Raw genomic sequence first — 25,649 nt, 5'->3', positions numbered from 1 at the left:
CCCTCTCTCTCCCTCTGTCTCTCTCTCCCTCCCGGTTTCTCCCCCTCCCTTATCCCTAGCTCCCTGCTTGGTACTGTTGGGCTGCCAGGTTTGCATAGGGGTTTTAATGCAGGTTGTAGTGCCCCTGCAGTGAGATTTAGAGTATAGTGTTAGATATTAGGGACTCCATGCAGACTCTGTTAGTCTGATTAAAGTAGGGTTTGATTTAAGTTAAAGTTGGCAGCAGATGCTGAAGATAGTGTTTGAAGTCCTGTGGGTTAACTGGACCAGGCGATACGGTAAAGTCTGCTAATTAAGTATAGAAGGTTTTTGTTAAAGTTAGTGTTGAATTGAGAGCTCCCACCCCCCCCCCCCTTTTCCTCCGTCTCACTATCCCTTTCTCTCTTCCCTCCTTCCTCTGTCTCCCCCCTCCGTCCCTGCATCCCTCTCCCTCTCTCCCCCTCCTTCCCTTTTCTCTTCCCTCCGCCCCCCCTCTGTCTCTCCTTGTATTTCTCCCTGTGATTCTCTTTCCCTCCCTTCTTTTCTCCACGTGTGCCCCCCCTCAATGGCTTGCCTCAGAATGGTTTGTGGGTAGGCTGCAGGCCATTGCTGGGTTGGGTGGTGGACCCGTCTGTTGGGGTCCTTGGAAACAGGGTTAGCTTTGCGGCATGTTGTGTGGTGTTGGGTGGATGTTTATTTGAACTGCGTTGTTATTGTGTATGTGGGGTGCGTACCGGAGGAGCGCTGGCCTGTCTAGGTGCAGGTGATGGTAGGATGAGTTGTGATATTCTTTGAGAAAAGGAGCTTGGGGTGTTTCCGTTCAGGTTCGAAACTGAAGGGAAAATGCGTTGGGCTGTGAGAAGGCGGTTCTTTGTGAATTCAAGGATCTGGGAGGATATTGCAGTAGGTATAGTGCTGGTGTCCATGAGTTTATTAACATGAACAACTGGGCTATATGACGGTCAGGGTTTTAGTGATCTAAATTGCTAAAAATGTATTGTTTTCCCTTGATGGTAGTTGGAAGCAGTGACAACACTAAAGGTTTTTTTTAGTGTTGTGAGGGGGAAGTGGAAGTGTGTAAGAATGTGAGTGTGTATAAATGAAAATAATGTTGTATGAAAGGTGTGAGGCGAAGTGAATATAACAGTTATATTTAATCAATACGCTAAGCGGTCATTTAAAGTATGAAATAAGATCAGAATGAACAAATTCATCAAGGCAAAAAGAAATTGGAACAGATGGCTAACCAAGTTTACCAAGATTATTAGACAATTGATAGGAGGTGTGGGACTAATGATTATGTTCCCCAGAGAATCAGGTGAAGAGAACACACAAAGGATTGGAAACCTCCAGTTTTCCTGTTGGAGGAACGGACAAAAACAAGCTAAGCTGTATCGTTATATTCAAACAGATCACACCAAATCTCTCTAAAAATATTAGTATAGTGTTGCCCGACATTTCCAATGCATAACAAAATAGTGGAAATAACAAGGGAAATGCCACTGATGTTAAGTATGGGTGTTTTTGCTTTCTTTCTGCACAGGTGCTCGGCAGGACAGTTGGGGCTCTGACGATTTCGATAACCAACTGGGGAAACGGCTATATAAGCCTTGGTATAAGTATGAATGATAAGCCAGTTATCAATCCTTGTCTGCACAGTGAAAATTTGACAGTGTGAGTGTTTTAACTCAAGTAAGTGGAAATAGTTTTAGAGACGGAGAAACTTGTTTTTTCAAACGGTTATTGCAGGAGTGTTTGAAAGTGGAGAGGATGACGGTTACACAGGAAGTTCATCTTAGTGGAACATTGATAGGAACAACTGAAGCGTTAGAAGCAGTAACAATAGAATAACAAAAACGAGAGTAAACAATCAGTCTGTTTCAAAAACCCGTAGTATTAAAAAAAAAAAAAAAAAAAATATATATAGAGAAATGGCCCTCAGTAGTCAGGCCGTTGGTGGGAGAAAGCCGAGGGCCTCTGCAGACATTTCCCAGATAGACTTTACCAGTGATGATAATCTGATTGATTGGAATAGGATGGACTTCTCTCATGTGACCAGTACGATAGAAGGACTTGAAATGTTGACTTTGGTTCCAATACAGGAGGTCTTACAGGAGAGAGAACCAGTGACAACGGTATTACTCCAACCAGAACCGATCCGTGCTGGAGTGTCCATTGCAGGCGACTGCAGTTTAACCAAGGGACAGAGAAAGAGACTGAGAAGAGCGGCATTGTTACAGCAGTCCCACGAAGTCTACTCTGGCCGTACGGCTGGTACAGAGACCGACAGCAGGTATGGAACTATACACGAACAGTTTCTACAGCCCACCCGTTTCCCGTGTCCAGTCGTCCCTCGAGACCAAAACCGGGATGAGAGGCGTGGGCCGGTGACGAGGAGCCAGCCAGCGAGGGCCAGGGTGGAGGAAGAGGAGAGGATGACGTGCCTCTCTCCAGAAAGACAGAGAGCGTTTATAGAAGCGTTCGAACGACATGAGGCGGTTCATCGAGACTTGAGGAAGACAGAGCGGGCGTTTGGTCAAGCCGCACACGAGATGCAGAGACTGGAGCAAGAACTGGCTAAAAAGAATGTACTGTTGAGTGGTACAGTTCGTGATGTCATGCTTCGGGCATCAGACCTAGGCCGCCGTGATCAAGGAGTGCCCTGTGCTCCGTTGCCCGGACAGGGAACTGGGCCACGACAGGGTGAACAGAACCGCAGGAGGGGTGAGTTTCCAGGCCCCTCCCAACAAGAAAAGGCCCGAGGAGCGGCAGCAGAAAAGGACAGGTATGCACCTCTCTCCTCCAGGCAACAGGACATACAACCAGTGGACAGGAGAGGGATAGACCTGGCGGGAGCGGTGGGATGCCAGCCGAGAGACTGCTGGGGTTGTGGTAAACTGGGACCGCCTGGATGGCCGGCATCGGCTGAGTGCTGGCATTGTGGAGAGATTGGCCATCTCGCTCGGTCGTGTGGCAAAGGGTGGCGGGCTCAGCAAGGGTCCAACAGACGGCGAGAGTCCAACGGACAGCATGAGTCAGAAAATAGACCTGCTGGACTTGCGGAATGTTGGGTCATTTTCAGAAGGAGAGTAAGGAGGTTGTGTCTGCAAAGGTCATAGATTAAGAGCGAAGCGGGAATGCACAAACAAAGCTGAAAGTGCTCGAGAAAATAGAGTTATTAATAAATGAAAATGGAAAATGCGACTGATAATAATATAAAATAGAATAAAAATAGAAACGGAGATACATAGATAAGGTTAGAAGGTTGGATTAGGGGTGCAAGTTACTAAAACGGTTTGGAAGACTAACAAGGGTAAGTTGGGGCTGTAAAGGGAGGAAGTAACTGGAAATTGCATGGGCTAATCGTACTAACAAAAATGATGGTTTTAAACAGGAACAATGGAACATTTAATATTAGACAGAGTTAAAAACAAAGGACTATTTATAGTAGTGATTACATACTTGATCCAAGGGTGGTCAAGGAGACTTAAAAAAAAAAATAATAATAATAATAATAATAACGTTATTATTTCATTACTTGTTTTATTTCTTTTTGGATTTTTAATTTTTCTGTCTTAGTTTTTACGGGGGTAATTATGCGTCTAGATGATAGTTTAATTCTGTTGGATGGGTGTGTTGCATGAAGACACTCACAATTTTTTGTTTATTTGAAATTTTCTTTGTTTTTGTTTGACGCTCGATTTTTAGGAACTGGCTGGCTGGGAGGGATCTCTCGCCGGTCAGGGATAGCAGGTGGTGGTGACACAGCGAGACTGGTAGGAATGTCTGATATAATGGGCTGGAAACTAAGAATGGACGTGAGCTGGTTCATGGTTTGTTTTCCGCTCATTGAGAGTCCAGATGTAGAATCTGGGGGGTTGTGTCACGTTTTGGGATATGGTAAGTGTTGGGGAAACGTGTTTCTCTGTCTATAGGTAAGCTCTGTAGGTTTTTGGTCGCAATTGGCCAAATCGTTTTCATGTAGGGTGCGGACATGTGAATTTGATGATTGACTTATGGGAGATTCTGCACCGGCTTGTTGAAGGCTGGCGGAGTGTGTGGGATGTGTGTTTAAAGGGACTGTGGTTTGTTGCCATGCACATAGGTTCTGTTGGTGATTGGCCTCGTCTAGAGCTGGCTGTCCGGACCGAGGAGGCTGTCTGGAAACAAGGTATTGATAGTGAAATAAAATGGTTATTCCACTTTCAAGGGTGGAAGTAGTAGTTGTGTTGAACTTGAGATATTTGATCTAGTAAAATAGTACAGCACAAAAACAAATGAGACAAAGGTGATTTGATTGAATGTTAACATAACTAATTTGGAGAAAAATGTATTGTCAAAATGCAGAACAGTAAAGATGTATCTGTGAGAAAAATTAGACCTTCCAATCCATTGTGTGTTTGTAAATAACAATCCAAAATACAAAAAAAGGACAGAGGGAAAATCGTTTCCTTCTGTGGAAAATCGGAGCAGTACCAAGAACTGCATACAACAAAGAAGAGGCTGTGGTTAGCACAAAATACAACAAGAAGAAAAACAGTCAAAACAAGTTAGCAGTAAAGACCTCAGGAGGTTGGAATAGGGATAACTGACAGGGATGAAAGTGAAGAATAATTGAGGCCTCAGTGGTCTTTTCAAGGAGAAGAGATGATTTTTGTTTGCTTGTTTGAATTTCCCTCAATGTTTAGAGTGTTAATCTTTTATTGGTGATGTATTAATCTTTTCTTGCAGAGTCAATTACACAAAACAGACACATTGAAGCTAATTACATGGATAATGTATAGTCATAAACAAAAAAAAGCTGATAATGGTACGATGTTCTTTTTGTATAAAGAAACGGACCTAGACTGGATGTCGTATTAATAACTGATAATGTGTATAACTGTGCAAGAAGAAAAGGTAGGTGAAATGATGAATTTTGTAACTGTACAGATGGGAATGGGTTTGGTAGTTCGATTTGTGTAAATTTTGTATTTTTTTGAAATTTTAGAAAATATTAGCAAAAATGGTAATTATGGTTTTAACATGTTTAATTTAGAACATTGGTGCTGTGGGCGGTTAGGTGGCCGAGCGGAGATTGCGTTCGTCACCAGCCCCGGAGCTGAGCTGGATTTGCCTGTTCGAATCCAGCTCACAGCTCCGGGGTTGTCACCAGCTTGGCTGGCCGTCTGCACTGATACAATTGGCTGTATCAGAGGGTGGGAGAAGCTGGCGGGGTGGGTCCGGGTCGTTGTAAACAGCGACTCCTACAGTTCGGTCGGGGCGCCTGCTAAGCGCGGATTGGACGTGAGGGGGATAGTGTGGTCCTCCCACACGCTACGCCCTCTCAATGAGAATCCGCGCTGCCAGGTGAAAAGAAGCGGTGATTGGCTGGACGTGTGTCGGAGGAAGCACGTGGTAGCCTCCACTCTCCCAGATGATCTGACTGTGGGGGGTAAGTGCGCAGCGACCAGGAAGGGACTGGGAATTGGCATACGACTAACATTGGGATGGGAGAAAATCGGAGGAAAATGGAGGGGGAAAAAGACAAAAAAAAAAAAAAAAAAAAAAAAAAACATTGGTGCTATATAGTGGGTTATGAAACCCACTAAGGGTGGATTGTCGTGAATTTATCAAAATAAAACATGAAAATAGCAACTGAAATGTACAAAATAATATTAGATGAAATTGCTGATTTGACAGAAGGAGCAGGAAACACCATGTTGGTTATCTCTGTGGCACCAGGCATAAAGAGGTTGAGACAGTGACTCCCCCGACCAGGTGCCAGATCATTAAGGTCATAAACTGACCCCTCAAGACCAGGTGGTGAGATGGGCAGGAAGGAGTGGTATTTACTTTTAGCTAAAGAAGAACAAAAGCTTACGTTGAATGACCCATTTCCCCCACGGGCCCTATTTGGTAAGAGACTAAAGAGGAAGGAGATAATTATCTTTTAGAACAGGAACTTAAAATACAGTTGAGGTCAAAGGTTTATTTACACTAGCTAAGCAATTTCAGGTTACGACACGGCAGCTGCTCAGAAAACCTAAGGCCCAGAGGTCAGAAAGGAAAACACCAGACCAGTTGGAATCTCCCTTACACATCAGATTTGACTGACTTTAGGCAGAATGCCCCCAGTTACACATTTAACTCCAATAGATAGACTAGACGGTTTTTAGACCTTGAGGAAATAGAAAACTAATGGCTTTGTCAGAGAGATTAGTTAGATGTCCTTAGAAAACAGTGCAATCAATAATGTCCTAAAAGGGAGCTGTCATACCAAATCACCTTAGATAAATAGGTTTAGCAAGCCAGAAAAGTTGACAATAAGTGAACCAAATACAAAGACATCATTTGTAAATTAATGTTAATACTGAACAAAATACTTAGTGATCAAATAGAGCTACAAACTAGATTACAGATTACTTTAGAATAGGAAATACAAACAGTAGGATAACATTAAATAGTTCAATCAAATAAAGTAAAATGTGGACCAAACTGAAGACAAGACTGTGAGTCACTGTCTAGACAATAAAGAATTATCATAGTATTCTAAAAAGCAATTACAGAATGGTAAAGTGTTTGTCGATGGAAACAGCTCATGTTCTATTCTCTGTGCCACGGAGAGAAGAACTATAAGGATCCCCTAATAAGGTAACAGACAGTCGGATTCTACTGTGTAACGTTGTGTCAACAGAACAGGAGGATGTGTCACTCACAGACGAGTTCCTACTAGAAGGAATTTGGCCAATGGGGAAGCCCGATTGCGGGAGTGACGTCACCAGACAGGCAGGGGAAAGGTCTTTTCTATCTCATTAAAAGGGGAGGCGAGGAGACACAGAGGATCCTGGAGATGGACTGAGACACAGACCTGGAGCGGGACACACACACAGACCTGGACAGGAGGAGACCTGGAGACTGGAGCGCTGGAGACCGACGGAGAAACGGAGACTCACCAACCGGAGATTAGAGAGCCGAGCCGGAGACACACAGAGCGATGGACACAGACGATGATAGACGATCGCCTCGCAGCAGGGGAGCCAGACTCCACCGAGCCTAGACGAGAGCAAGCGCTCCCAAACCGCTGAGACTCACCGAAACCAAGGTTGCCTGGCGACCACCAACCACAAGAGAAGCCGCGTGTTGTCATGGAACCCGAGAGACAACAACACCACCACCGGAGAAGAAAGCTCTGATCGGCCCCAGCTGATCAGATCATGGACAAAACTGCCACACCAAAGAGACAATTAGATTACAGTAAAGATCTTGTACTTGTTTGATTCATAGCGGTGGTTTATTAAGAAATGGAAATAAACACACCAGTTTGTTTTATTCAGACCACCTCGTCAGCGTTTTCCTTAATAAGAACCGAACAAATTATTTTCTAAAGTATTATCTTGCCGTCTTGAAAAGTTTTTACCTAAACTGATTCACCCAGATCAAAGTGGTTTTGTTAAAAAAAGGCTTTCGTCTGATAATTTGCGACGTCTCCTTCACATTGTCAACTCCGCCTCTCAAGCTAAAGTGTCGTCACTTGTTCTCTCTGTTGATGCAGAGAAGGCCTTTGACCGTCTGGAGTGGACCTATCTTTGGGCTGTACTGAAACATATGGGACTAGGTCAAAATTTTATAAATATGGTAAAAATAATATTTTCTAATCCATCAGCCAGTGTCATAACCGGAGATATTAGTTCTCCTCCTTTCAAAATCACTCGTGGAAGTAGGCAAGGGGATCCGATCTCTGCAAGCTTGTTTATTTTATCCCTTGAACCTTTAGCCCAAGCTATACGGCAATCAAAAAACATTAAGCCAATCTCTGTAAATTCTACTGATCATCATATTTCGCTTTATGCGGATGACATCTTGTTATATATGGAGAATGTATCTCAGTCTCTCTCTTTGCTGTCGCAGCCCCTGACCTCTGGAACAGCATCCCCACGTCCATCAAATCTGCCCCCTCCATCGAGTCTTTCAAATCTAAACTCAAAACCCATCTATACCGCCTGGCCTTCCCTGACTCACTCAGACTCTTGCCTTGCTTGTTGACGTGTTGTTCTGTTTATTTGTCTGTCCGTTGGTTGTTTATATTTTCTGTTTATTCTATACTTCAGCACTTTCCTTTGTTTTTAGCTATGCGACTTACTGTGAAGCACTTTTGGTTGACAAGTGTCATGTCTAAATGTGTTATACAAGTGAATTTGATTGATTGATTGATTGCAGTCAGCTCTGCTACCCACCTCTGCTACCAGGATAATGTGCTGCATCTTCTTCCTGGACTTCATGATACGGACGATGGCCGCCTCGATCTCGTGTTGTCTGTCGTCTTCCACCTTCTGCCGCGTCACCTTCCTCTCGGGGTCCGACTCGCCCTGCTTGGCAGCAACTGGTGGGGAGAGAGACGGACGACATTATGTTCCGTGAGTTTCAAAAGAGAAATGGGTTATAATAATAATGATCATTGTATTTATAGAGAACACTTTAAAATACTATAGTCTCGGATCAATTAAAATAATAGGATGGCCAAGGAAAGCAAACCACCTCAGGACCCTAAGGAAAAGCACTGTGGTTGAGTTGTGTCTTAAGTTGATTTAAAAACGGTAATGGATTCTCAGGCCGTGATCGTTTAAACATTTTAGGCGAGAAATAGTTTCTCCAGAAAATACTTCCTTGAAGAATATAAGAAATAATGACTTTGCCGAGAGGACGTAATGGGCATGGCCGAAGCATAGGTCTGTTTGTTTTGGTCTGAGATGCTGGTGCACTAGTGACATCTTGTGGCTGAATCTGCAACATAGCACCTTTAAACACACAGAGGCCAAAATTGGACATTGCATTGAATACAAAATTCCCTAGCGCCTAACTATAATTAAATACATGCCTAACCCCCCCCCCCCCCACACACACACACACACACACACACACACACACACAATGCTACACCCACCCATAAGTATTTTGACTCTGTGCAGTTTGGAAGTAAACTGATCGTTGACTGTAAACACGTGGCCATTTTCGATCTCCTTGGACTTGGGCTCCTTGGTCAGGACCCTCTGCGTGGTCTTCCCACAGGCCAGGGACTGCAGCGCCCGAACCAGCTCCCTCTCTGGGATGTCCGTCTCCTGCTGGATCTCCTGTGGGGGTGGGTTTGTGGAGAGCAGTGGGTCACAAATCCTTTCCGTTTCAAGGACCCCCCCAAATATACGTGTGCCTGCCTATACGGTGCGTATACATGTATGGGTTTTGATTTGTCCCTGTACACGTTTTCTTTTATTATAGTTGCACGAATGCCTAGTGAGTGAATGTAGAGAATATGTTTTAAACTGTTTTTATGTGTTATATGTTTTATATAATGTCCTATTTCTTCTGTTTCTTTCTGGCTTAAACATCTAACCCAGGGAGTCGGGACTACAACTGAAAACTAGCAACCCTGCTAATGTTGGAATATTTACATTTGTTATTTGTATTAATTTATAAATGTATAACTGTTAATTGATATGCACTGTCCCTGATCAAATAAACTGAGTAAACAATAAACAAATAAGACACAAAAAATTTCGCAGGGACGCCCATTTGAGAAGATTTTGTTCGAGGGACCCCCCCCCATTTGAGAATACATTTCTTGTTAGAATTCTAACTATCTTTGCTGTGGGAGATAACAGAGGAGAGAGTGTGAAATCTAAGATCAGGTCATTGTCTTGTACCATTCTGTCGATGCGCTGACTTATTGTGAAAGAAATACTGGTGAGAGACCCCAAGGAACCATCTCAAGGACCCCCGAGAACCACCGGTACCCAGGAGGAGAAGTATGGAGGGAGACAGTGGCTCAGGAGGGAACCAGGAGCAGAAGTATGGAGGGAGACAGTGGCTCAGGAGGGAACCAGGAGCAGAAGTATGGAGGGAGACAGTGGTTCAGGAGGGAACCAGGAGCAGAAGTATGGAGGGAGACAGTGGCTCAGGAGGGAACCAGGAGCAGAAGTATGGAGGGAGACAGTGGCTCAGGAGGGAACCAGGAGCAGAAGTATGGAGGGAGACAGTGGCTCAGGAGGGAACCAGGAGCAGAAGTATGGAGGGAGACAGTGGCTCAGGAGGGAACCAGGAGCAGAAGTATGGAGGGAGACAGTGGCTCAGGAGGGAACCAGGAGCAGAAGTATGGAGGGAGACAGTGTCTCAGGAGGGAACCAGGAGCAGAAGTATGGAGGGAGACAGTGGCTCAGGAGGGAACCAGGAGCAGAAGTATGGAGGGAGACAGTGTCTCAGGAGGGAACCAGGAGCAGAAGTATGGAGGGAGACAGTGGCTCAGGAGGGAAACAGGAGCAGAAGTATGGAGGGAGACAGTGGCTCAGGAGGGAACCAGGAGCAGAAGTATGGAGGGAGACAGTGGCTCAGGAGGTAGAGCGAGCGGCCGGCCTGGTTCCCAGCTCTCTTCCAGCTCCTCCCGGCAGCGGGTTCAAGTGTCCTTAACCCCCAACTGCTCCCGATGAGCAGGTCGGCACCTCGCGTGATGGTCGCCTCCGCCGTCAGCGTGTGAATGTGTGAGTGAATGTGAGGCATGAGTTGCAGAGCCAAATATATAAATGCTTTTTATACTAAGTGCCTGATGGATGCATTTATCCAAAGTACGACAAGTCAGCAGGAAGGGTACAGCTCTTTCAGCCGAGTAACAATGTCAAACAGTGTTGAAACTTGGGCGCTGCAGTGTTGAGTGCATAGTAGTAGAGAGACATATTTCTAGCATGTGTGTGGCCCTAGTGGGAAGTGAACCCCAAACCCTGGGCGGCATTAGTGCCACGCTCTACAGGACCAATGTAGAAGGATGCATTGTGGGTCTACCGCACCGCCAGGCCGGCGCTAAGAAGAGTGTGATCACAACGTGCGAACTGTGTGTCGAGAAGTCTCTTACCTCGAAAGTGGACGTCTCTCTGTTGTTGAAGAGCATGAGAATAGTCATCTGGAAGGTAGAGACCTGCAGTATGTACTTCCGGGTGTTGGAGCCCGTCACCTGGGCGCCCCCCACCCCCACCTCCGAGCCGTCCTCCTGAGGGCAGACAAGAGAGCGGGGCTGAGCGACCGAGCTTCGCGACCGCACAGTGGGAAAACAATGATATTATCCCCCCCGTCTCCAAAAGAACCAAACCGTGTATTACGTATCCAAAAAAACGTACCGGACTACGACGTAACGCTTAGACGTTTTATTACATGCTCCACCAGTGCACAACAACACACCATACCAACTCACGTTACCACAACACTTGACGGTATTTCACAGCACTGTCGTAACACCACCGTGCGATTTTAAAGGCACAGTGAACACCGTTGTGAGATACACATACACAACACCGTGCTTCCATCTTGGTCTTACTTGTAGCGATGTGATTTCTGCCTGTACCTTATTAATGGCCCTGTAGAAGGTTGCGTTGAGGTCTGCAGAGCCCATATGGTGCTGGAGTGTGAGCGTTCGGCCATTGTGTTTGCGCAGGTAGAAGCTGGGGGGGTGACACACAGGGCCCGGCCCGTTTAGGAACTTACATGGATTGTCCAAGCGGCAGCAGACATAGAAGGATAACGTCGCAGTTTTTGGACCTCGGACCCCCGATTCGCGGTCCGTCTACCGTGTACTGGACGCAGAGACCATCCTTTCACTGAGCGGTCCGGTCTTCCATGATCGGTTCCAGGTTCAACTTAATGAGCTAAGCTACAATTTCCCTGCAAGCTCTCACTGGGTTACAATAGCAAGACGTAAATCGTAAAATCCTTGCAAAAACAAGGATAAATGTGCTTTTTTCGAGACGGGAAACTCTGGGTGTATTTTTTTTTACCGGTCTCCTGTATGCTCTCCTGTGAAACGTATCGCAATCCTGAATGCTGAAACAACAGTTCCATTTGAAACTGAACTACTTCACCCGACTGTAGGGCTGACCTTCGATAATTTTTTTGGAATTCGAAGCTTCGGGCCGAGATTCGATTTTAATTCGAAGCTTCGAGATTAAAAAAAAAGTACATTTCTTTCTTTCTTTTTTTAATATTTTTTTTATGTTGTGGGACTTGTACAGCACTTTGTTCAACTTAGTCAGTGCTGTAAAGTTTAAACCTTTTTAAATCTTAGACAAACTAAACACTTTGCTTTCATCAAATGCTACGTCAAATGTAAATACTCTCTTTTCTGGACTCTTTTCATATCACAAACAGTACTGTATTTGCAAATCTGGTATGTCATAAATGTATAGATGTAGCAGTACTGTCTATCTGTATGTCATGTATGTCATATATGTTATGATGAATTGAAAATGGGGGACCCTGATGTAAACAAGACGAAAGTCTTTCTCTGGTCTGCATCCCCTTAACAATTGTATGTATTGAGCTGTACTGTACTGTACCCATTCTGCAATCTGTTAATAAAGTTTTCAATCAATCAATCAATCAATGAAATATTGTAAGCCGTCATTTGAGGCTTCATAAAAGCAGCACAATGAACACAAATCTGTCAGTGCCGAGTCCGACCTCATCTTAAATAACAAACAGCATTGCTTGTTGTAGTTAACACTTTCTATGCCACTCACGGCTTATCTCGGGTTTACAATAGTTACGTTGAACTCGGATTTATTTTTATTTTTATTTTTTAGCGATCTGAAATCATATTGCATCACGCGACCCTACCCTAGCCTACCCAAAGGCCGCCGGCGATCAGATGTGAAAAAAGCGCCCCCTATCGTCTCCCAGATGACATCAGGGATTTTGGAATGGACTCAATGAAAATGGATGGGGGAAAAAAAATATTCCAGTCCACATTTTCCAGTCCACTGATGCAGCCGGGGTTACCAGAGTTCATTCTGGAGACTCTGAGCCGCGGCAAGCATGAGTTCTACTGTATACACGTTAGATCTATACACTTATCGATTTTTTCGAATGGTGATCAGGAATTGGAATATACCAGTTGGATACCATCTGATGTCAGGTAAGGAATCTATGTTATCAGTGTTAGGATAATCAGACTCGTTTTGATGAAGATATAAGCTTTTTTCTGATATGTGCTCCAGCGGTTTCACTGTAAAATCCATGAGGAAATGAAAACGGCTATTATCAGCGCACGCCTCGAATGTGCGTGCGTGTACGTATACTATTGATCATCTAGCGTTTATTTGAAAACGATTCATAAATAGGCCGACAAATATCAACGTTCTGGAATATTCCAGTAAAAGACGATTATCACAGAATGGGCTGTTTTTTACCTCAAAACGGGTGCTTTTCAAAATGCTCTCAAACGGAAATGAAGCGATAAAAAAACCAATCTGCCTTGACAGCACTGACTGGAAAATGATTCTTTGATAAGCGACGGGCAGATTAGACACATAGCTATAATTTAAAACATAGATTAGGCGATATTAACGTTAACATTAGCGCCGATGGTGGCATTCAAGCACTAAGTCGTGCGCCCCCTGGTGGCACTGAAAGTGTTAACAAAGAGAGGCAGAGTTGATTGTGCAAAAAAAATAAAAAAAAATATATATTCAATTTTTTTTTTCATATTCGAATCCCATGCCCATCGAACGAAGCTTCGAAGTATTTAAGACAGCCCTACCCGACTGCACTACACACAGCAAACTACCGTACTCTAGCTAGTTGTAGAGAGAGAGAGGGGGGCTGGCCCTAAAACATGTTCCGATTGTTATTAATTTCACAGGAGAGGACACTTATTGTTTTTTGCAAAGGATTTACGATTGCCCATCGTCTACCATTGTAGCCCAGTGAGAGACTGCAGGGAAACTGTAGCTTTTGTGAATTTATGGATTCTATTACATCAGGTACATTACCGGACAGAATAGGGTCTAAGGTCCAAAATAGCGAAGTTATCCTTTAAAAAAAACACACAATGTAATGAAAAGGTCGGGCAGTCCTGAAAGCCTCCTACCTTCTGAAGACCTCGAAGGCATGTCTGGGAGAGGGAGGGATGGTGCATTTGGGCGTGGCCGACTGTGTGGGCCAGTAGCCACTGGTGAGCACTCTTACTATGAGGTCAACGCCGCCAAGAGACTTCTGGAGACGGACGGACAGACAGACAGAACAGCCAATCACCAACCAACTCACTCACTGATGGCGCGGCTCAGGTTAGTCGCCATTGGTTTTGCTCCGCAACGATTGTGCTTACTTTTAGTCATTTTGTTTATTTTTACTACTTTTTTTATAGAAACAACACTGGCGGGGACGTCATACGACCGCCAGTCACTTATTGACCTAAGAGACAAAGAGAAATGCGGCGGCAAGAAGAAGCATAGAGGCAGGAGGAGCGGAATCAGATTAAGGTTAAAAAGATCTGCTTACCGTCCGGCGAACCCATCCATCTTTCTGGCAAATGCACGTTTGCTAGAGAGTAAGATGGATGATTTACGAGCGAGGGTCCGATTCCAGCCAGAGGTGAGGGACTGCAACATCTTGTGCTTCACGGAGACATGGCTGAAACCAGAGACTCCGGACCACAGCGTCTCTCCCTCGACTCCTTCACCGTTTTCCGAGCGGACCGCACAGAAGCCTCCGGCAAGAGCATCGGCGGGGGTGTATGTCTCCTGACCAACAACGGCTGGGTAAGCCCCAAGGAGATCAAGATACTCTCCCGTTCATGCTCCCCGGACATGGAACATCTCTCCATTCAATGTCGCCCCTTCCACCTTCCCCGAGAGTTTACCGCGATCATCATGACTGCGGTGTACATCCCTCCCCAAGCAAACACCGCCAGGGCTCTGGTGGAGCTACAGGAACATCTAAACACCCACCAGATAAAACATCCAGACGCAGCCATGATCGTAGCCGGTGATTTCAATCAGGCGAATTTGAAGAAAGTGATGCCGTCCTTTTTTCAGCACATCGCCTGCTCCACCAGAGGAGGAAACACGCTCGACCACTGCTACACCCCGTTCAGAGCCGGCTACAAAGCTGTACCGGCTCCTCCATTAGCGGGAGCTACAAGCACATCGGATCACGACTCCATTTTCCTGGTCCCTGCTTACAGACAAAGATCACGTGACGCCGTCGTGTCACGTGAGGTAAAGAGATGGTCACAATCAGAGGCCACGCTTCAGGACGCCCTCGAAAACGTCGACTGGGATATGTTCCAAGGAAGCGCCAGTGACGTCAGCGAGTTCGCAGATACTGTTGTTAGCTTCATAGCTACCTTGGCTGATAGTATCGTCCCCACAAAGAAGGCGAGGGTCTTCCCAAACCAGAAACCGTGGGTGGACAGTACTATCAGAGCAGCTCTGAAAACTTGCACCACTGCTTACAACCTGGGCAGAAAGACAGGAAACATGGAAGAGTACAAGACAACAGTCTACACTCTGCGCAAGGCTGTTAAACTGGCCAAACGGACGTATGCTGACAAAATGGAGGCACAAATGGCACAGAATGACACAAGAGGCTTATGGTGAGGACTGAGGACGATAGCTGACTACAAAGTCAGCGCCCCCTCAATGGGGTGCCACGACGCCTCTCTCGCGGACAAACTCAACTCTTTCTACGCTCGGTTTGGTGTAAACAGTAGCGCCGCTAGCTCAACGGCTAGTGACGTCACTGGCGCGCCGGCTGTTATGGAGAGGGGGGGGGGGCATCCGTGGGGGGGCGGGGACGCTCTCTCATTGACGGAACACAGTGTGAGAAGAGCATTTATGCAGGTGAAAACCAGAAAGGCTGCTGGCCCAGATGGAATAACAGGACGCATACTTAAGTCCTGTGCTAACCAGCTAGCCCCTGTGATTACCACCATATTTAATCGATCCCTGGCGGAGTCAGTGGTCCCTGCCTGCTTCAAAATGTCTACCATTATCCCGGTACCAAAGAAATCCTCCCCAACAGGTCTCAATGACTACAGACCGGTGGCACTCACCTCTGTGGCCATGAAATGTTTTGAGAGGCTGGTCAAGGATCACATTTGTGCCTCCCTCCCCAGTGATATGAACCCTATGCAATTTGCATACAGGCCAAACAGGTCCACTGATGATGCGGTCTCCCAAGTACTGCACAGCACCCTCTCTCACCTAGACAGCTAGAAGGGGGGCTATGTGAGACTGTTAATAATAATAATTCAATAATTAATTTAATTTATATAGCGCTTCTCAATAACCCGAAGTCGCTGACAATAGTCGGGAGCAAGAGTACAAACAAAGAAACAAAAGCAAAGAAACAAAAACAAAGAAACAACAAAGAAACAAAAACAAAAGGAACATGAGACCATGGGGGGAACAGGGAAGACAGCATGATAGCACAAAAAAGATTGGAGACAGACATCAATCAGGTTGGAGGGGGGGGGGTTTATGGGTGGGGGGGGGGGGTTGAAGGCAAGGGAGAACAGGTGGGTTTTGAGGCGAGCTTTGAAGGTGGAGAGTGTAGGGGAGTCTCTGATGGACTGGGGGAGGGAGTTCCAGAGTCGGGGTGCAGTACGAGAGAAGGCCCGATCTCCAACGTTTTTAAGCTTGGATGTCGGGACAGTGAGGGAGGCAGTGGAGGAGGACCGGAGGGAACGGGTGGGGTGGTAGGGAAGAAGGAGATCAGTCAGGTAGGGGGGGGGGCCAGGCTGTGGAGGGCTTTGAAGGTGAGGAGTAGTGTTTTAAAGTTTATGCTGTGTTTGATCGGGAGCCAGTGGAGGGAGTGGAGGACAGGAGTGATGTGTTCGCGGGACCGGGTGTTAGTGATTCATTGACTACAGCTCAGCGTTCAACACCATAGTCCCCACCAGACTGGTGGACAAGCTGATCGAGCTGGGTCTGAGCTCCGCTCTGAGCGCCTGGATACTGGACTTTCTGAGTGAAAGGCCCCAGACGGTCAGGGTGGGGGGTCAGACCTCCAACACCATCACCCTGAGCATCGGGTCCCCCCAGGGCTGTGTTCTGAGCCCCCTGCTGTACTCACTATACACACATGACTGTGTGGCCAAGTTTAGCTCCAACTCCATAGTGAAGTTTGCGGACGACACAGTGGTGGTGGGGATGATCTCGGACAACGACGAGAAGGCCTACCGGGAGGAGGTTGAGGTACTGGAACGCTGGTGCCAGGACAACAGCCTGCTCCTGAACATTGGTAAAACCAAGGAACTGATCGTGGATTTTAGGAGAAGACAGCAGGAGACACACACACCACTGAGGATAAACTGGGCTACCGTGGACAGGGTAAGCAACTTTAAGTACCTGGGGGTCCACATCTCAGAGGATCTGACATGGACAACACACATAGACTCAGTCGTAAAAAAGGCGAAGCAGCGCCTCTACCACCTGAGACAGCTAAGGAAGTTCAGAGTATCTGGGAAGATACTCCAGTCCTTCTACTCCGGAGCTGTAGAGAGCATCTTGACTGGAAACATCACTGCCTGGTATGGAAACAGCACGGCACAGGACAAGAAGGCCCTACAGAGAGTGGTGCGCTCAGCCGTATTGCACTACCACCCCTGCAGGTTCTATACAACAAGAGGTGCAAATCCAGAGCCTGCAGAATAATGAAAGACCCTCACCACCCCAACAACAGCCTGTGCATGCTGCTGCGGTCGGGCAGACGCCTGCGAACACCAGCTACTAGGACAGAGAGACTTCGGCTCAGCTTCTTCCCCCAGGCCATCAGAGCCTTGAACACTGAACTCTCCACACACAAGCACACATGAGCACACACACGACACACACACTGTACACGCTCACACACTAGCAGCCACTTTAACATGAGCAAACACACACTCATGCTGCACACACTCACACTTATGGTCACTTTACAAAAGGAAAGGTCACTTTAAGAATAGTATAGTATAACTTGAGATTGTATAATATAGCATTGTATAGCAGTGTACATAAAGACCCAGTGCCTCATCCGTAGCTAACAGTGTATTGCACTACCACAGGACCTAGCATGTCCTACCATGCTCTGTAAATAACTCATGTACATATACCAATATGCTCTACTTTGTTTACTTGTTTTATTGCACAATGTCGTTCTATTGGATTCTATTATATATTACTATTGTATTATGCACATCGTTGCGGGCAAGACCCCCCGCATTTCATTGTATACTTGTATGCCGTGACAAATAAAACTCTTGACTTGACTTGACTCATTTCACATCCGTTACGTCTGCGGGCAAAATAATCGGGTCAGGTTTAGGGATGTTCGGTATTGGCTTTTTTTTCCGCTATCCGATATATGTCCAACTCTTAATTTTTTATACTGATATATGCGGGGTTTCCCCCCCAAAAAACACAACATTATGCATACTTTTCACAATAAATAAAATAAGAATTTGCTCTTACTTGCCTGGGTAAATAAAGGTTAAATAAATGTAAAAAATAATAATATATATATATATTTGAAAACCGATACCGATAATTTCCTATATTACATTTTAATGCCAATATCGGCCGATAATATCGGTAGGCCGATAATATCGGACATCCCTAGTCAGGTTTCTTTCTTTTCATGTAGCATTGCGGTTTGCATGACAACATAAAGACTCTCCAGGTATAAAATGTTCTTATGTACCCTAGTTGCATGTACTTATTTGTATTTCATTACACGTATATATGTGCATGCTTACCAACTGTTTCGCCTGTTTTATTGCAACACTACTATCACCGACATCTAAGAAGGGAGGTCCCCCCTTGAACGGCCCTTCTAAGGTTTCTCCCCTCCACATTGTCTGTGGTGCTTTTTTCCTATTGCTAGGTTTTAGTGAGTTAGTGATTAACCTGTTCCACCCGACGGGACCGGTATCGGTCCCGAAATGACATCTGGTCATAAATAAATATTTTTTTGACTGTTGTATAAAAGTAGCGATTTTAAATTTTTTTAATGATCTTTTTATTGATTTTCACCATGGTCCATACAAACAATATCTTGCCTTCACCTTCATTTATCTCAGCCTTCTGCAGTACAAATTGCATCAATTGTTAATAATTCTTACTTAACTTAAAAGTTACGGTGCAGAAGTACCAGTACATAGATGAGGACCCATACAGTCAATAACATCCTATACTTTTTATTTTTATTTTTTTAGACAAACAAAAACAATAACAAAAAATAACAGATAACAAAATAATATTTTATGGTACATCTCCAATACATCTGCATCTACCATAAAGCAAACAAATAACTAAATAATATGTTGGGGTGCATCTTCCTGATATGAACAAATGAAGATCGTAACGGTGTAATGTACATTATCCATCTTTCCCATTTCTTCCGAAACTTATCCTGTTGCAACCTAAAAGAAAAATTAATTCTTTCCATCTTAAAAATATAAATAATATCAATCCAATCATCCACTGTAGGAATTTCTGTTCTTAACCACTTTCTAGTAATGGCTTTCCTGCTAGCCGCGCTTAATATCTAAAATATATATCTATCCCCATTTTCTGATGGCCTGGCGCCCAAATATAGACTCTCCAACTTAAATGGGGTGTCCCCCTGGAATACCTTTTCAAAAATTGTATGGACCTCCCTCCAGAAAGGCCTCAGCAAGCGACAAGACCAGAATATGTGGTAATGATTTGCCTCTGAGAGGCCACACTGTCTCCAGCAGTTGGAAGATTTGGTATGGTGGCTCCCTTGAGCTGGAGTACTAAAGAACCTAATCAGGGATTTCCAACAAAATTCTCTCCATACTGGTGAACTTGATGTTTTCCATTGTATTTCACATAAATCCTCCCATTCCTCTTCTGTTATATTTAGGTTTCCCTCCCTTTCCCATTTCTGTTTTACATACAATGAATTACCTTTTGTCTGTTGTAATCCCTTATAGAGTCTTGAGATGGTTTTTTGGTTTGAGTTCGAGACATAAGCCTCTCTGAAGACTTTTAATAAAATATTTTCAAAAAGTGTTTGTTTACTTTGCTTCAGTAGTTGCTCGATATGGTGCCGAACTTGAAGATATCTGTAAAGATCTTCATTTTTCAAACCATGCTGCAACTTCAGATCTTGAAAGCTCTTCATTGACCCCTGATGTAAAAAGGTACAATATGCTGTTAGGCCTAGAGTCTCCCACCCTTTAAACCGTACGTCCATTCTTTTGGGTACGAACTCTGGGTCATACGCACACCATCCCAAAACCTTTATGGCTTCTTTTAAATCGTTTGGGGCTGTTACCTTACTCCACAACTTAAGTGGTAAATTAATCCATGGATTTCCCAACTCCCTTAAATCATTCAACAAAGTCTTATCCCCAATTGCCGCTTGAATTGGATACTCTTCTGTTACCGCCATCTCAATCTCCTTCCACCTGGCAAAATATTCTGGATTACACCAACACGTCATTGGTCTTAATTGAGCTGCAATATAATAGTCCTTCAAACATGGAAGTGCAACCCCTCCCCTGCTCTTTGCTAGTTGTAGACTCTTGTATCTAATTCTAGGTCTCCGCCCTTGCCAGATGTACCTTGAAATAAGTTTGTCCCATTTCTGAAATGTTTGGTCAGGTAGGTCTAGAGGGAGGGCCTGGAACAGATAGAGTAATCTCGGCAAAATATTCATTTTTACCGATTCAATTCGCAATCCAAAATTCAGAAGAGGTATTGCATCCCATCTCCTTGTCTTCTTTAATCTTTTGATTCAAGGGGAGGAAGTTAATGGTGAACAATTTTGACAAATCTTTTGGTATATTTACTCCCAAATATCTCATGGATTCTGCTTCCCATTGTAATTTAAATTTCGTCTTTATATTTCTTGAAGGGCTATATTTAAAACTAAGAATTTGCGTTTTCGTTACATTCAATTCATACCCTGAAAATGACCCATATTGTTCTAAAAGCAAAAATAACTGTTTAAGTGAATGTTCTGGGCTTGATAAATACAGTAATACATCGTCCGCGAATAAGGACATTTTTTGTTCTCCCCCCTTCATATCTATCCCATAATCCACTGACTCAGGGGTTCAATAAAAATTGCGAACAATAAGGGACTAATTGGACAACCCTGCCTAGTCCCGTGTTCTAATCCGAAGGAACTAGACACTGTCCCATTTATCTTAAATTCTTGCCCTTGGTTTATCATAAAGAGCCTGTATTGTTTTAATAAAACTGCTATGAAAGCCAAATGTATCCAAAACCCTGTATAAAAATTACCAATTCACACAGTCAAAGGCTTTTTCAACATCCAGCCCCACCAACACTGCCTCTAAATTATGCTCTTTTATATGATTAATTACATGTAAGGTCCGTCTGATGTTGTCTTGCGTTTGTCTTTGGCGAACAAAACCTGTCTGATCTAGGCTGATGATTTGTGGTAAAAGTCCCTCTATTTGCTTTGCCAGTATATGCGTAAAGAGTTTATAATCTTGGTTGAGAACACTTACCGGCCTAAATGAGCCACACCAGATTTATCCTTTCCCTCTTTTGGAATCAGTGAGATTACCGCTTCCCTCCAGGAGGGGGGTATCTTACTCTCCTTAAGGACCCAATTAAAAGTGGATTTCAGCACCGGAATCAGCTAATCTTTCATTAATCTGTACCAATCTGAAGGAAATCCGTCAGGTCCCGGGGCCTTACTTGATTTGAGATGAGCTATGGCTGAACTAATTTCTTCCTCCGATATTTCAGTTGCGAGCTGATTACTCTGCTCACTGGTTATTTTAGGAAGATGAATTGTCTTAAAGAACTCCTCCATATTTGTTTTGTCAAATTGGGGTTGGGAATATAAATTCTTATAAAATGTTTTGAAACAGTTTTGTATATCACTTAGTTTGTGTTGCATAAGGTTAGTCAGAGGGTCTTTAATTTTATGAATTTAATTCTCCGCCTGTTGTTTTCTCAATTTATACACCAACAGTTTACTTGCTTTTGCTCCCCCTTCATAGTATTTCTGTTTTGTAAATATCAACTTTCTTTGAATATCTTCTGTATATATCTAATTTATTTCATTATTTTTCGTACCTGCCCGACAACGTATATATCCGTGTTTCGAATCCATGCTTAAAGGACCAACCACGGATATCTCCGTGGCAAGGTTGTTTTGGCTTTTATTCCATTTTAATAACCTATTCAAGGTCGCCGAGCTGCACTGCAGATGTACCCTACTCTTTGAATTCAAAAAAGTGCATTACCGGCCTGATCCTCTTAGGGGCGCTGTATCGATAATGCAGTGTTCCCTGTGGCAGAAGTTGTCTTTTTTTTCTGGATTTTCAATGTAGTTTTCTATTCACCTGAAGCGATCCCTATAGCCTGTTGCACGGAATACGTTTTGGATCACGGATTTCACTATGCAGTAAGGGAATATATCATCAACAATTTTTATACGAACAGGTCGAAAAGTACCTTGCAGAAAAAAATCTAATCTACGAATTCCAATCTGGTTTCAGAACATCCCACTCCACTGACACATGCCTTCTCTATTTGAACGACCACATCAAACAAGAGGTGGACGCGGGCAAATACTGCGGCATGGTCATGCTGGACCTACAAAAGGCCTTCGACACTGTCAATCACACCATTCTGATTGACAAGCTAAAAGCAATTGGTTTTGATAGTCTATCAGTGAGCTGGATACAATCCTACCTGGAGGGGAGAGAACAGATGGTGGAGGTAAACGGTACCCTATCCCCCCCCTCACAGTGAGCTGTGGTGTTCCACAAGGAAGCATACTAGGACCGCTACTATTCCTAATTTATGCAAATTACATGTCATCAGCTTGTGACTGCAACTTGTTCCTGTTTGCGGACGACTCAGCCCTGCTAATCTCTGACAAGAACAAGTTACAGGTTGAAAAAGCCCTCAGCTCGGAACTAGGCAAAATATGCATATGGCTCGCCGATAACAAACTATCATTACACATGGGCAAAACAGAGTCCATCCTCTTCGGTTCAAATAACCGACGGCTTCTCAGTTACAGTGGGTGACAATATTGTCACAAGGAAAGATGAAATTACCTACCTGGGTTCCATCCTAGAGGCTAATCTTTCCTGTGACAAAATGGCATTCAATGTAATAAAAAAAGTCAACCAACGAACTCGATTCTTGTACCGGATCTCCTCTCTGGTAAACAAGAATACCCTGAAGACTCTGGCAGGAGCACTCATTCAAGGGTACTACGACTATGCTTGCACCTCATGGTACCAAAGCACCTCAAAGGCACTAAAAAACTAATTACAAACATCTCAAAACAAACTAGTCAGACTACTGCTTGACCTGACTCCCAGAACCCACCTCACCCCTGCCCACTTTGACAACCTAGGATGGCTTAGAGTAGACGACAGAGTACAGCAACTTGCAATGGGCCTGGTCTACAAGATACACTACACGACCAAGGTACCCATGCACATGTCAAAATACTTCCCAAAGGTCAGTGAATACCACGATCACAACACCAGAGGGAGCTCCACAAATCATGTTAAACCCAGATTCGGCTCAAACAAGGGACTAAACACGTTTCGCAATTATGCCACATCAATGTGGAACGCCCTACCCAAAGCTGTAAAGGAATGTGAATCACTACCCACCTTCAAAAACACTCTCAAAAAACACCTACGAGAGACTGCAATTCGAAACTGGCCCCTACAAATGTCCTAACCCAGTTGTACAGTAAATTACCAAGTATGGCTTTGTCAGTATTCCAATGTACAGTGTACTGTACAGTGTTGTCTGGGGGATCCAACCGGCTCATGGTAAGATCTTTTTCACGTAAATTACATGCTGATCAGGGCTTGTTATGATACTCAACCAGCCGATCAGTGTATGTGGCTACTGAGACGAACGCGGTTATTGGTAATCAATAATCAGAAACGACGTGTGTGTCCCCCCCCCCCCCTTTCATGCATTCATACTTGAGGATCGTACCGATCATATGCAGTTTGAGTTTTAACTGTAGCTTCTGTATAACCGAAATGCCATTGGATATAATGTTAGTAGCTATTAGCCCTTTATCCAGCCTTCCAGGAAATATACTAGACCAAATGCTGTATAACGCTTATATTCAAGACACTATAAAATGAGAACGTATTGATGAAAAAATTCTTTCTTTAAGCCATTTTGAAGGGACGGTTTATGGTCTCAATTGACAATGAAAGTGGACAGATAGCAATACTATAAAGTATAGATTTAGGTCTACAAACAGCCCCACGGACTGTGCATGTCTGTTTACATATGCTGGCCGTCTACAGTGATTTTAGACGCATCCAAATGGCCGCCAATGTGTTAATTATTTGTTCTCAAATTTTTCGGTCTACTGTGTCTTTATGGTTTCGTTCCAATTGTTTAAATTCTGATTGTAAATCGTCGTAATTTTTTTTGCCGAGACCTCTTTAAGTGAGCACTGTATCCAATTATTTTACCCCGCAGAACTGCTTTACATGCATCCCAAAGTATCGGAGGGCAAACCTCTCCATTGTCATTCTGTTCCAAGTACTCTCTAATATCCACCTCAATTTGATCCTTCATATGATTCAGGACGAGGATATTTAATCTCCACAGAGTATTTCTCTGATCCTGTACTAGATTAATTTTTAAATAAACAGGGCTGTGATCCGAAAGGTTCATAGTGCCTATTTCACAGCCACCCATCATGTGTAAGTCTTTACCAAAAGCAAAGAAGTAATCAATCCTTGAGTACATCGAATGTGGGTTGGAGAAAAATGTGTAGTCCCTTGTGGTAGATTTCCACCAAACTGTGTATTATTGTACTGCACACCATGGATCGCAGAATGGCGAAAATAGGACAGGTAATTTACACCCACTATTTCCTCCCCCTCTCCTTAACATAGAGGCACACTACAAGATTAGAAAATGCAGACAAAGCAACTAGAGAATGCAGCTGGCTGTCTCAAATCTCCTGGTGGGGGGAATGAGATAAGCAGTAAGCTAATTCAACCAGAAGACAGTCGCTGTTTTATCTCCTAAGAAGGTGATAAAATCAGCGACTGTGTGGTTTCACAGTTTTAAGATCAAACAACATCTAGGGGACATCTGGTCAAACGGCCTTAGGAGCCAGACACAAGCTCACAGGAAGCCTTTTGTGGAAGGGTAGAGAATAAACACCAGGTGTGGTGCCTGCTATCTCGTTAAACAAAAGGCAGCAGAAATAGAGTAAGATCAAAGAGTTCCCCTTTTGGCCTTCGTTCCCCCCTCTTTTGCCCAGTAAGGGTATCTTGAAACTGTTGGAAGAACGCCCACTACTAAATTCACTGTAGTGGATTAGCCTATGGACAGCCAGAGATATTGTTTCTCCAATCAGGGAGCTCGGTATGAGTTTGGAAAAACGCCCGCTTTCTGTAGAATTAGAGGCGGAGCCTAAATTGGATATTAGCGAAAACTCCGTGCTCGGAGAGACAGAACAATATACACAATCCCACGAACGAGACAAGGACACAGCTCATTCTACACACTCCCTTTGACTCAAGGAAAACCCGACCGACGAGAAGATACAGCAGAAAGACGGCAAATTCCAAAATAACATCTGAAGAAGCCGAGACGAGACATGTTTTTAGACAGATCTTTTTATTGAGAATTTAGACTGAATTCTACTGACCTTCGGCATAGCGACTGCTCCCGGTAGAATTCATTGCACCATTCTTTCAAATATTTCTTTTGTAACATCTAATTGAAATCCTTTTTTCATTAAAAACGGGTTCTTTTCAAACTGCTCAGATCTCGCTTCATTTCAACGGCCGCGCCGTATTTTCTCTCTGGGTAAGCAGAAACCAGATTAAACAGTGGTTATCTGCATTTGGAAAGAGTAGTTCTTCTAAG

The 25,649-nt window shown here is 44.2% G+C and overlaps 1 protein-coding gene across 1 annotated transcript in view; it reads right to left on the bottom strand.

The window, feature by feature from the left end:
• LOC311243439 (cullin-3-like) overlaps positions 1 to 25,649 on the bottom strand; it is a gene marked incomplete at both ends in the record, with an annotated part of 117,268 nt that overhangs the window by 18,462 nt on the left and 73,157 nt on the right. Inside the window, 5 exons of the mRNA XM_084332669.1 lie at positions 8,196 to 8,341; positions 8,903 to 9,089; positions 10,859 to 10,993; positions 11,345 to 11,441; positions 13,865 to 13,986. Of these exons, the coding sequence (XP_084188795.1) occupies positions 8,196 to 8,341; positions 8,903 to 9,089; positions 10,859 to 10,993; positions 11,345 to 11,441; positions 13,865 to 13,986 (687 nt within the window). The remainder of the gene's footprint in view (positions 1 to 8,195; positions 8,342 to 8,902; positions 9,090 to 10,858; positions 10,994 to 11,344; positions 11,442 to 13,864; positions 13,987 to 25,649) is intronic.

Source organism: Notolepis coatsorum, assembly GCF_963971535.1.
Source record: "Notolepis coatsorum genome assembly, chromosome: 17".
Lineage (NCBI taxonomy): Eukaryota > Metazoa > Chordata > Actinopteri > Aulopiformes > Paralepididae > Notolepis > Notolepis coatsorum.
Note: the sequence above shows the minus strand (reverse complement) of the source record. Positions and strands in the feature narration are given on the sequence as shown.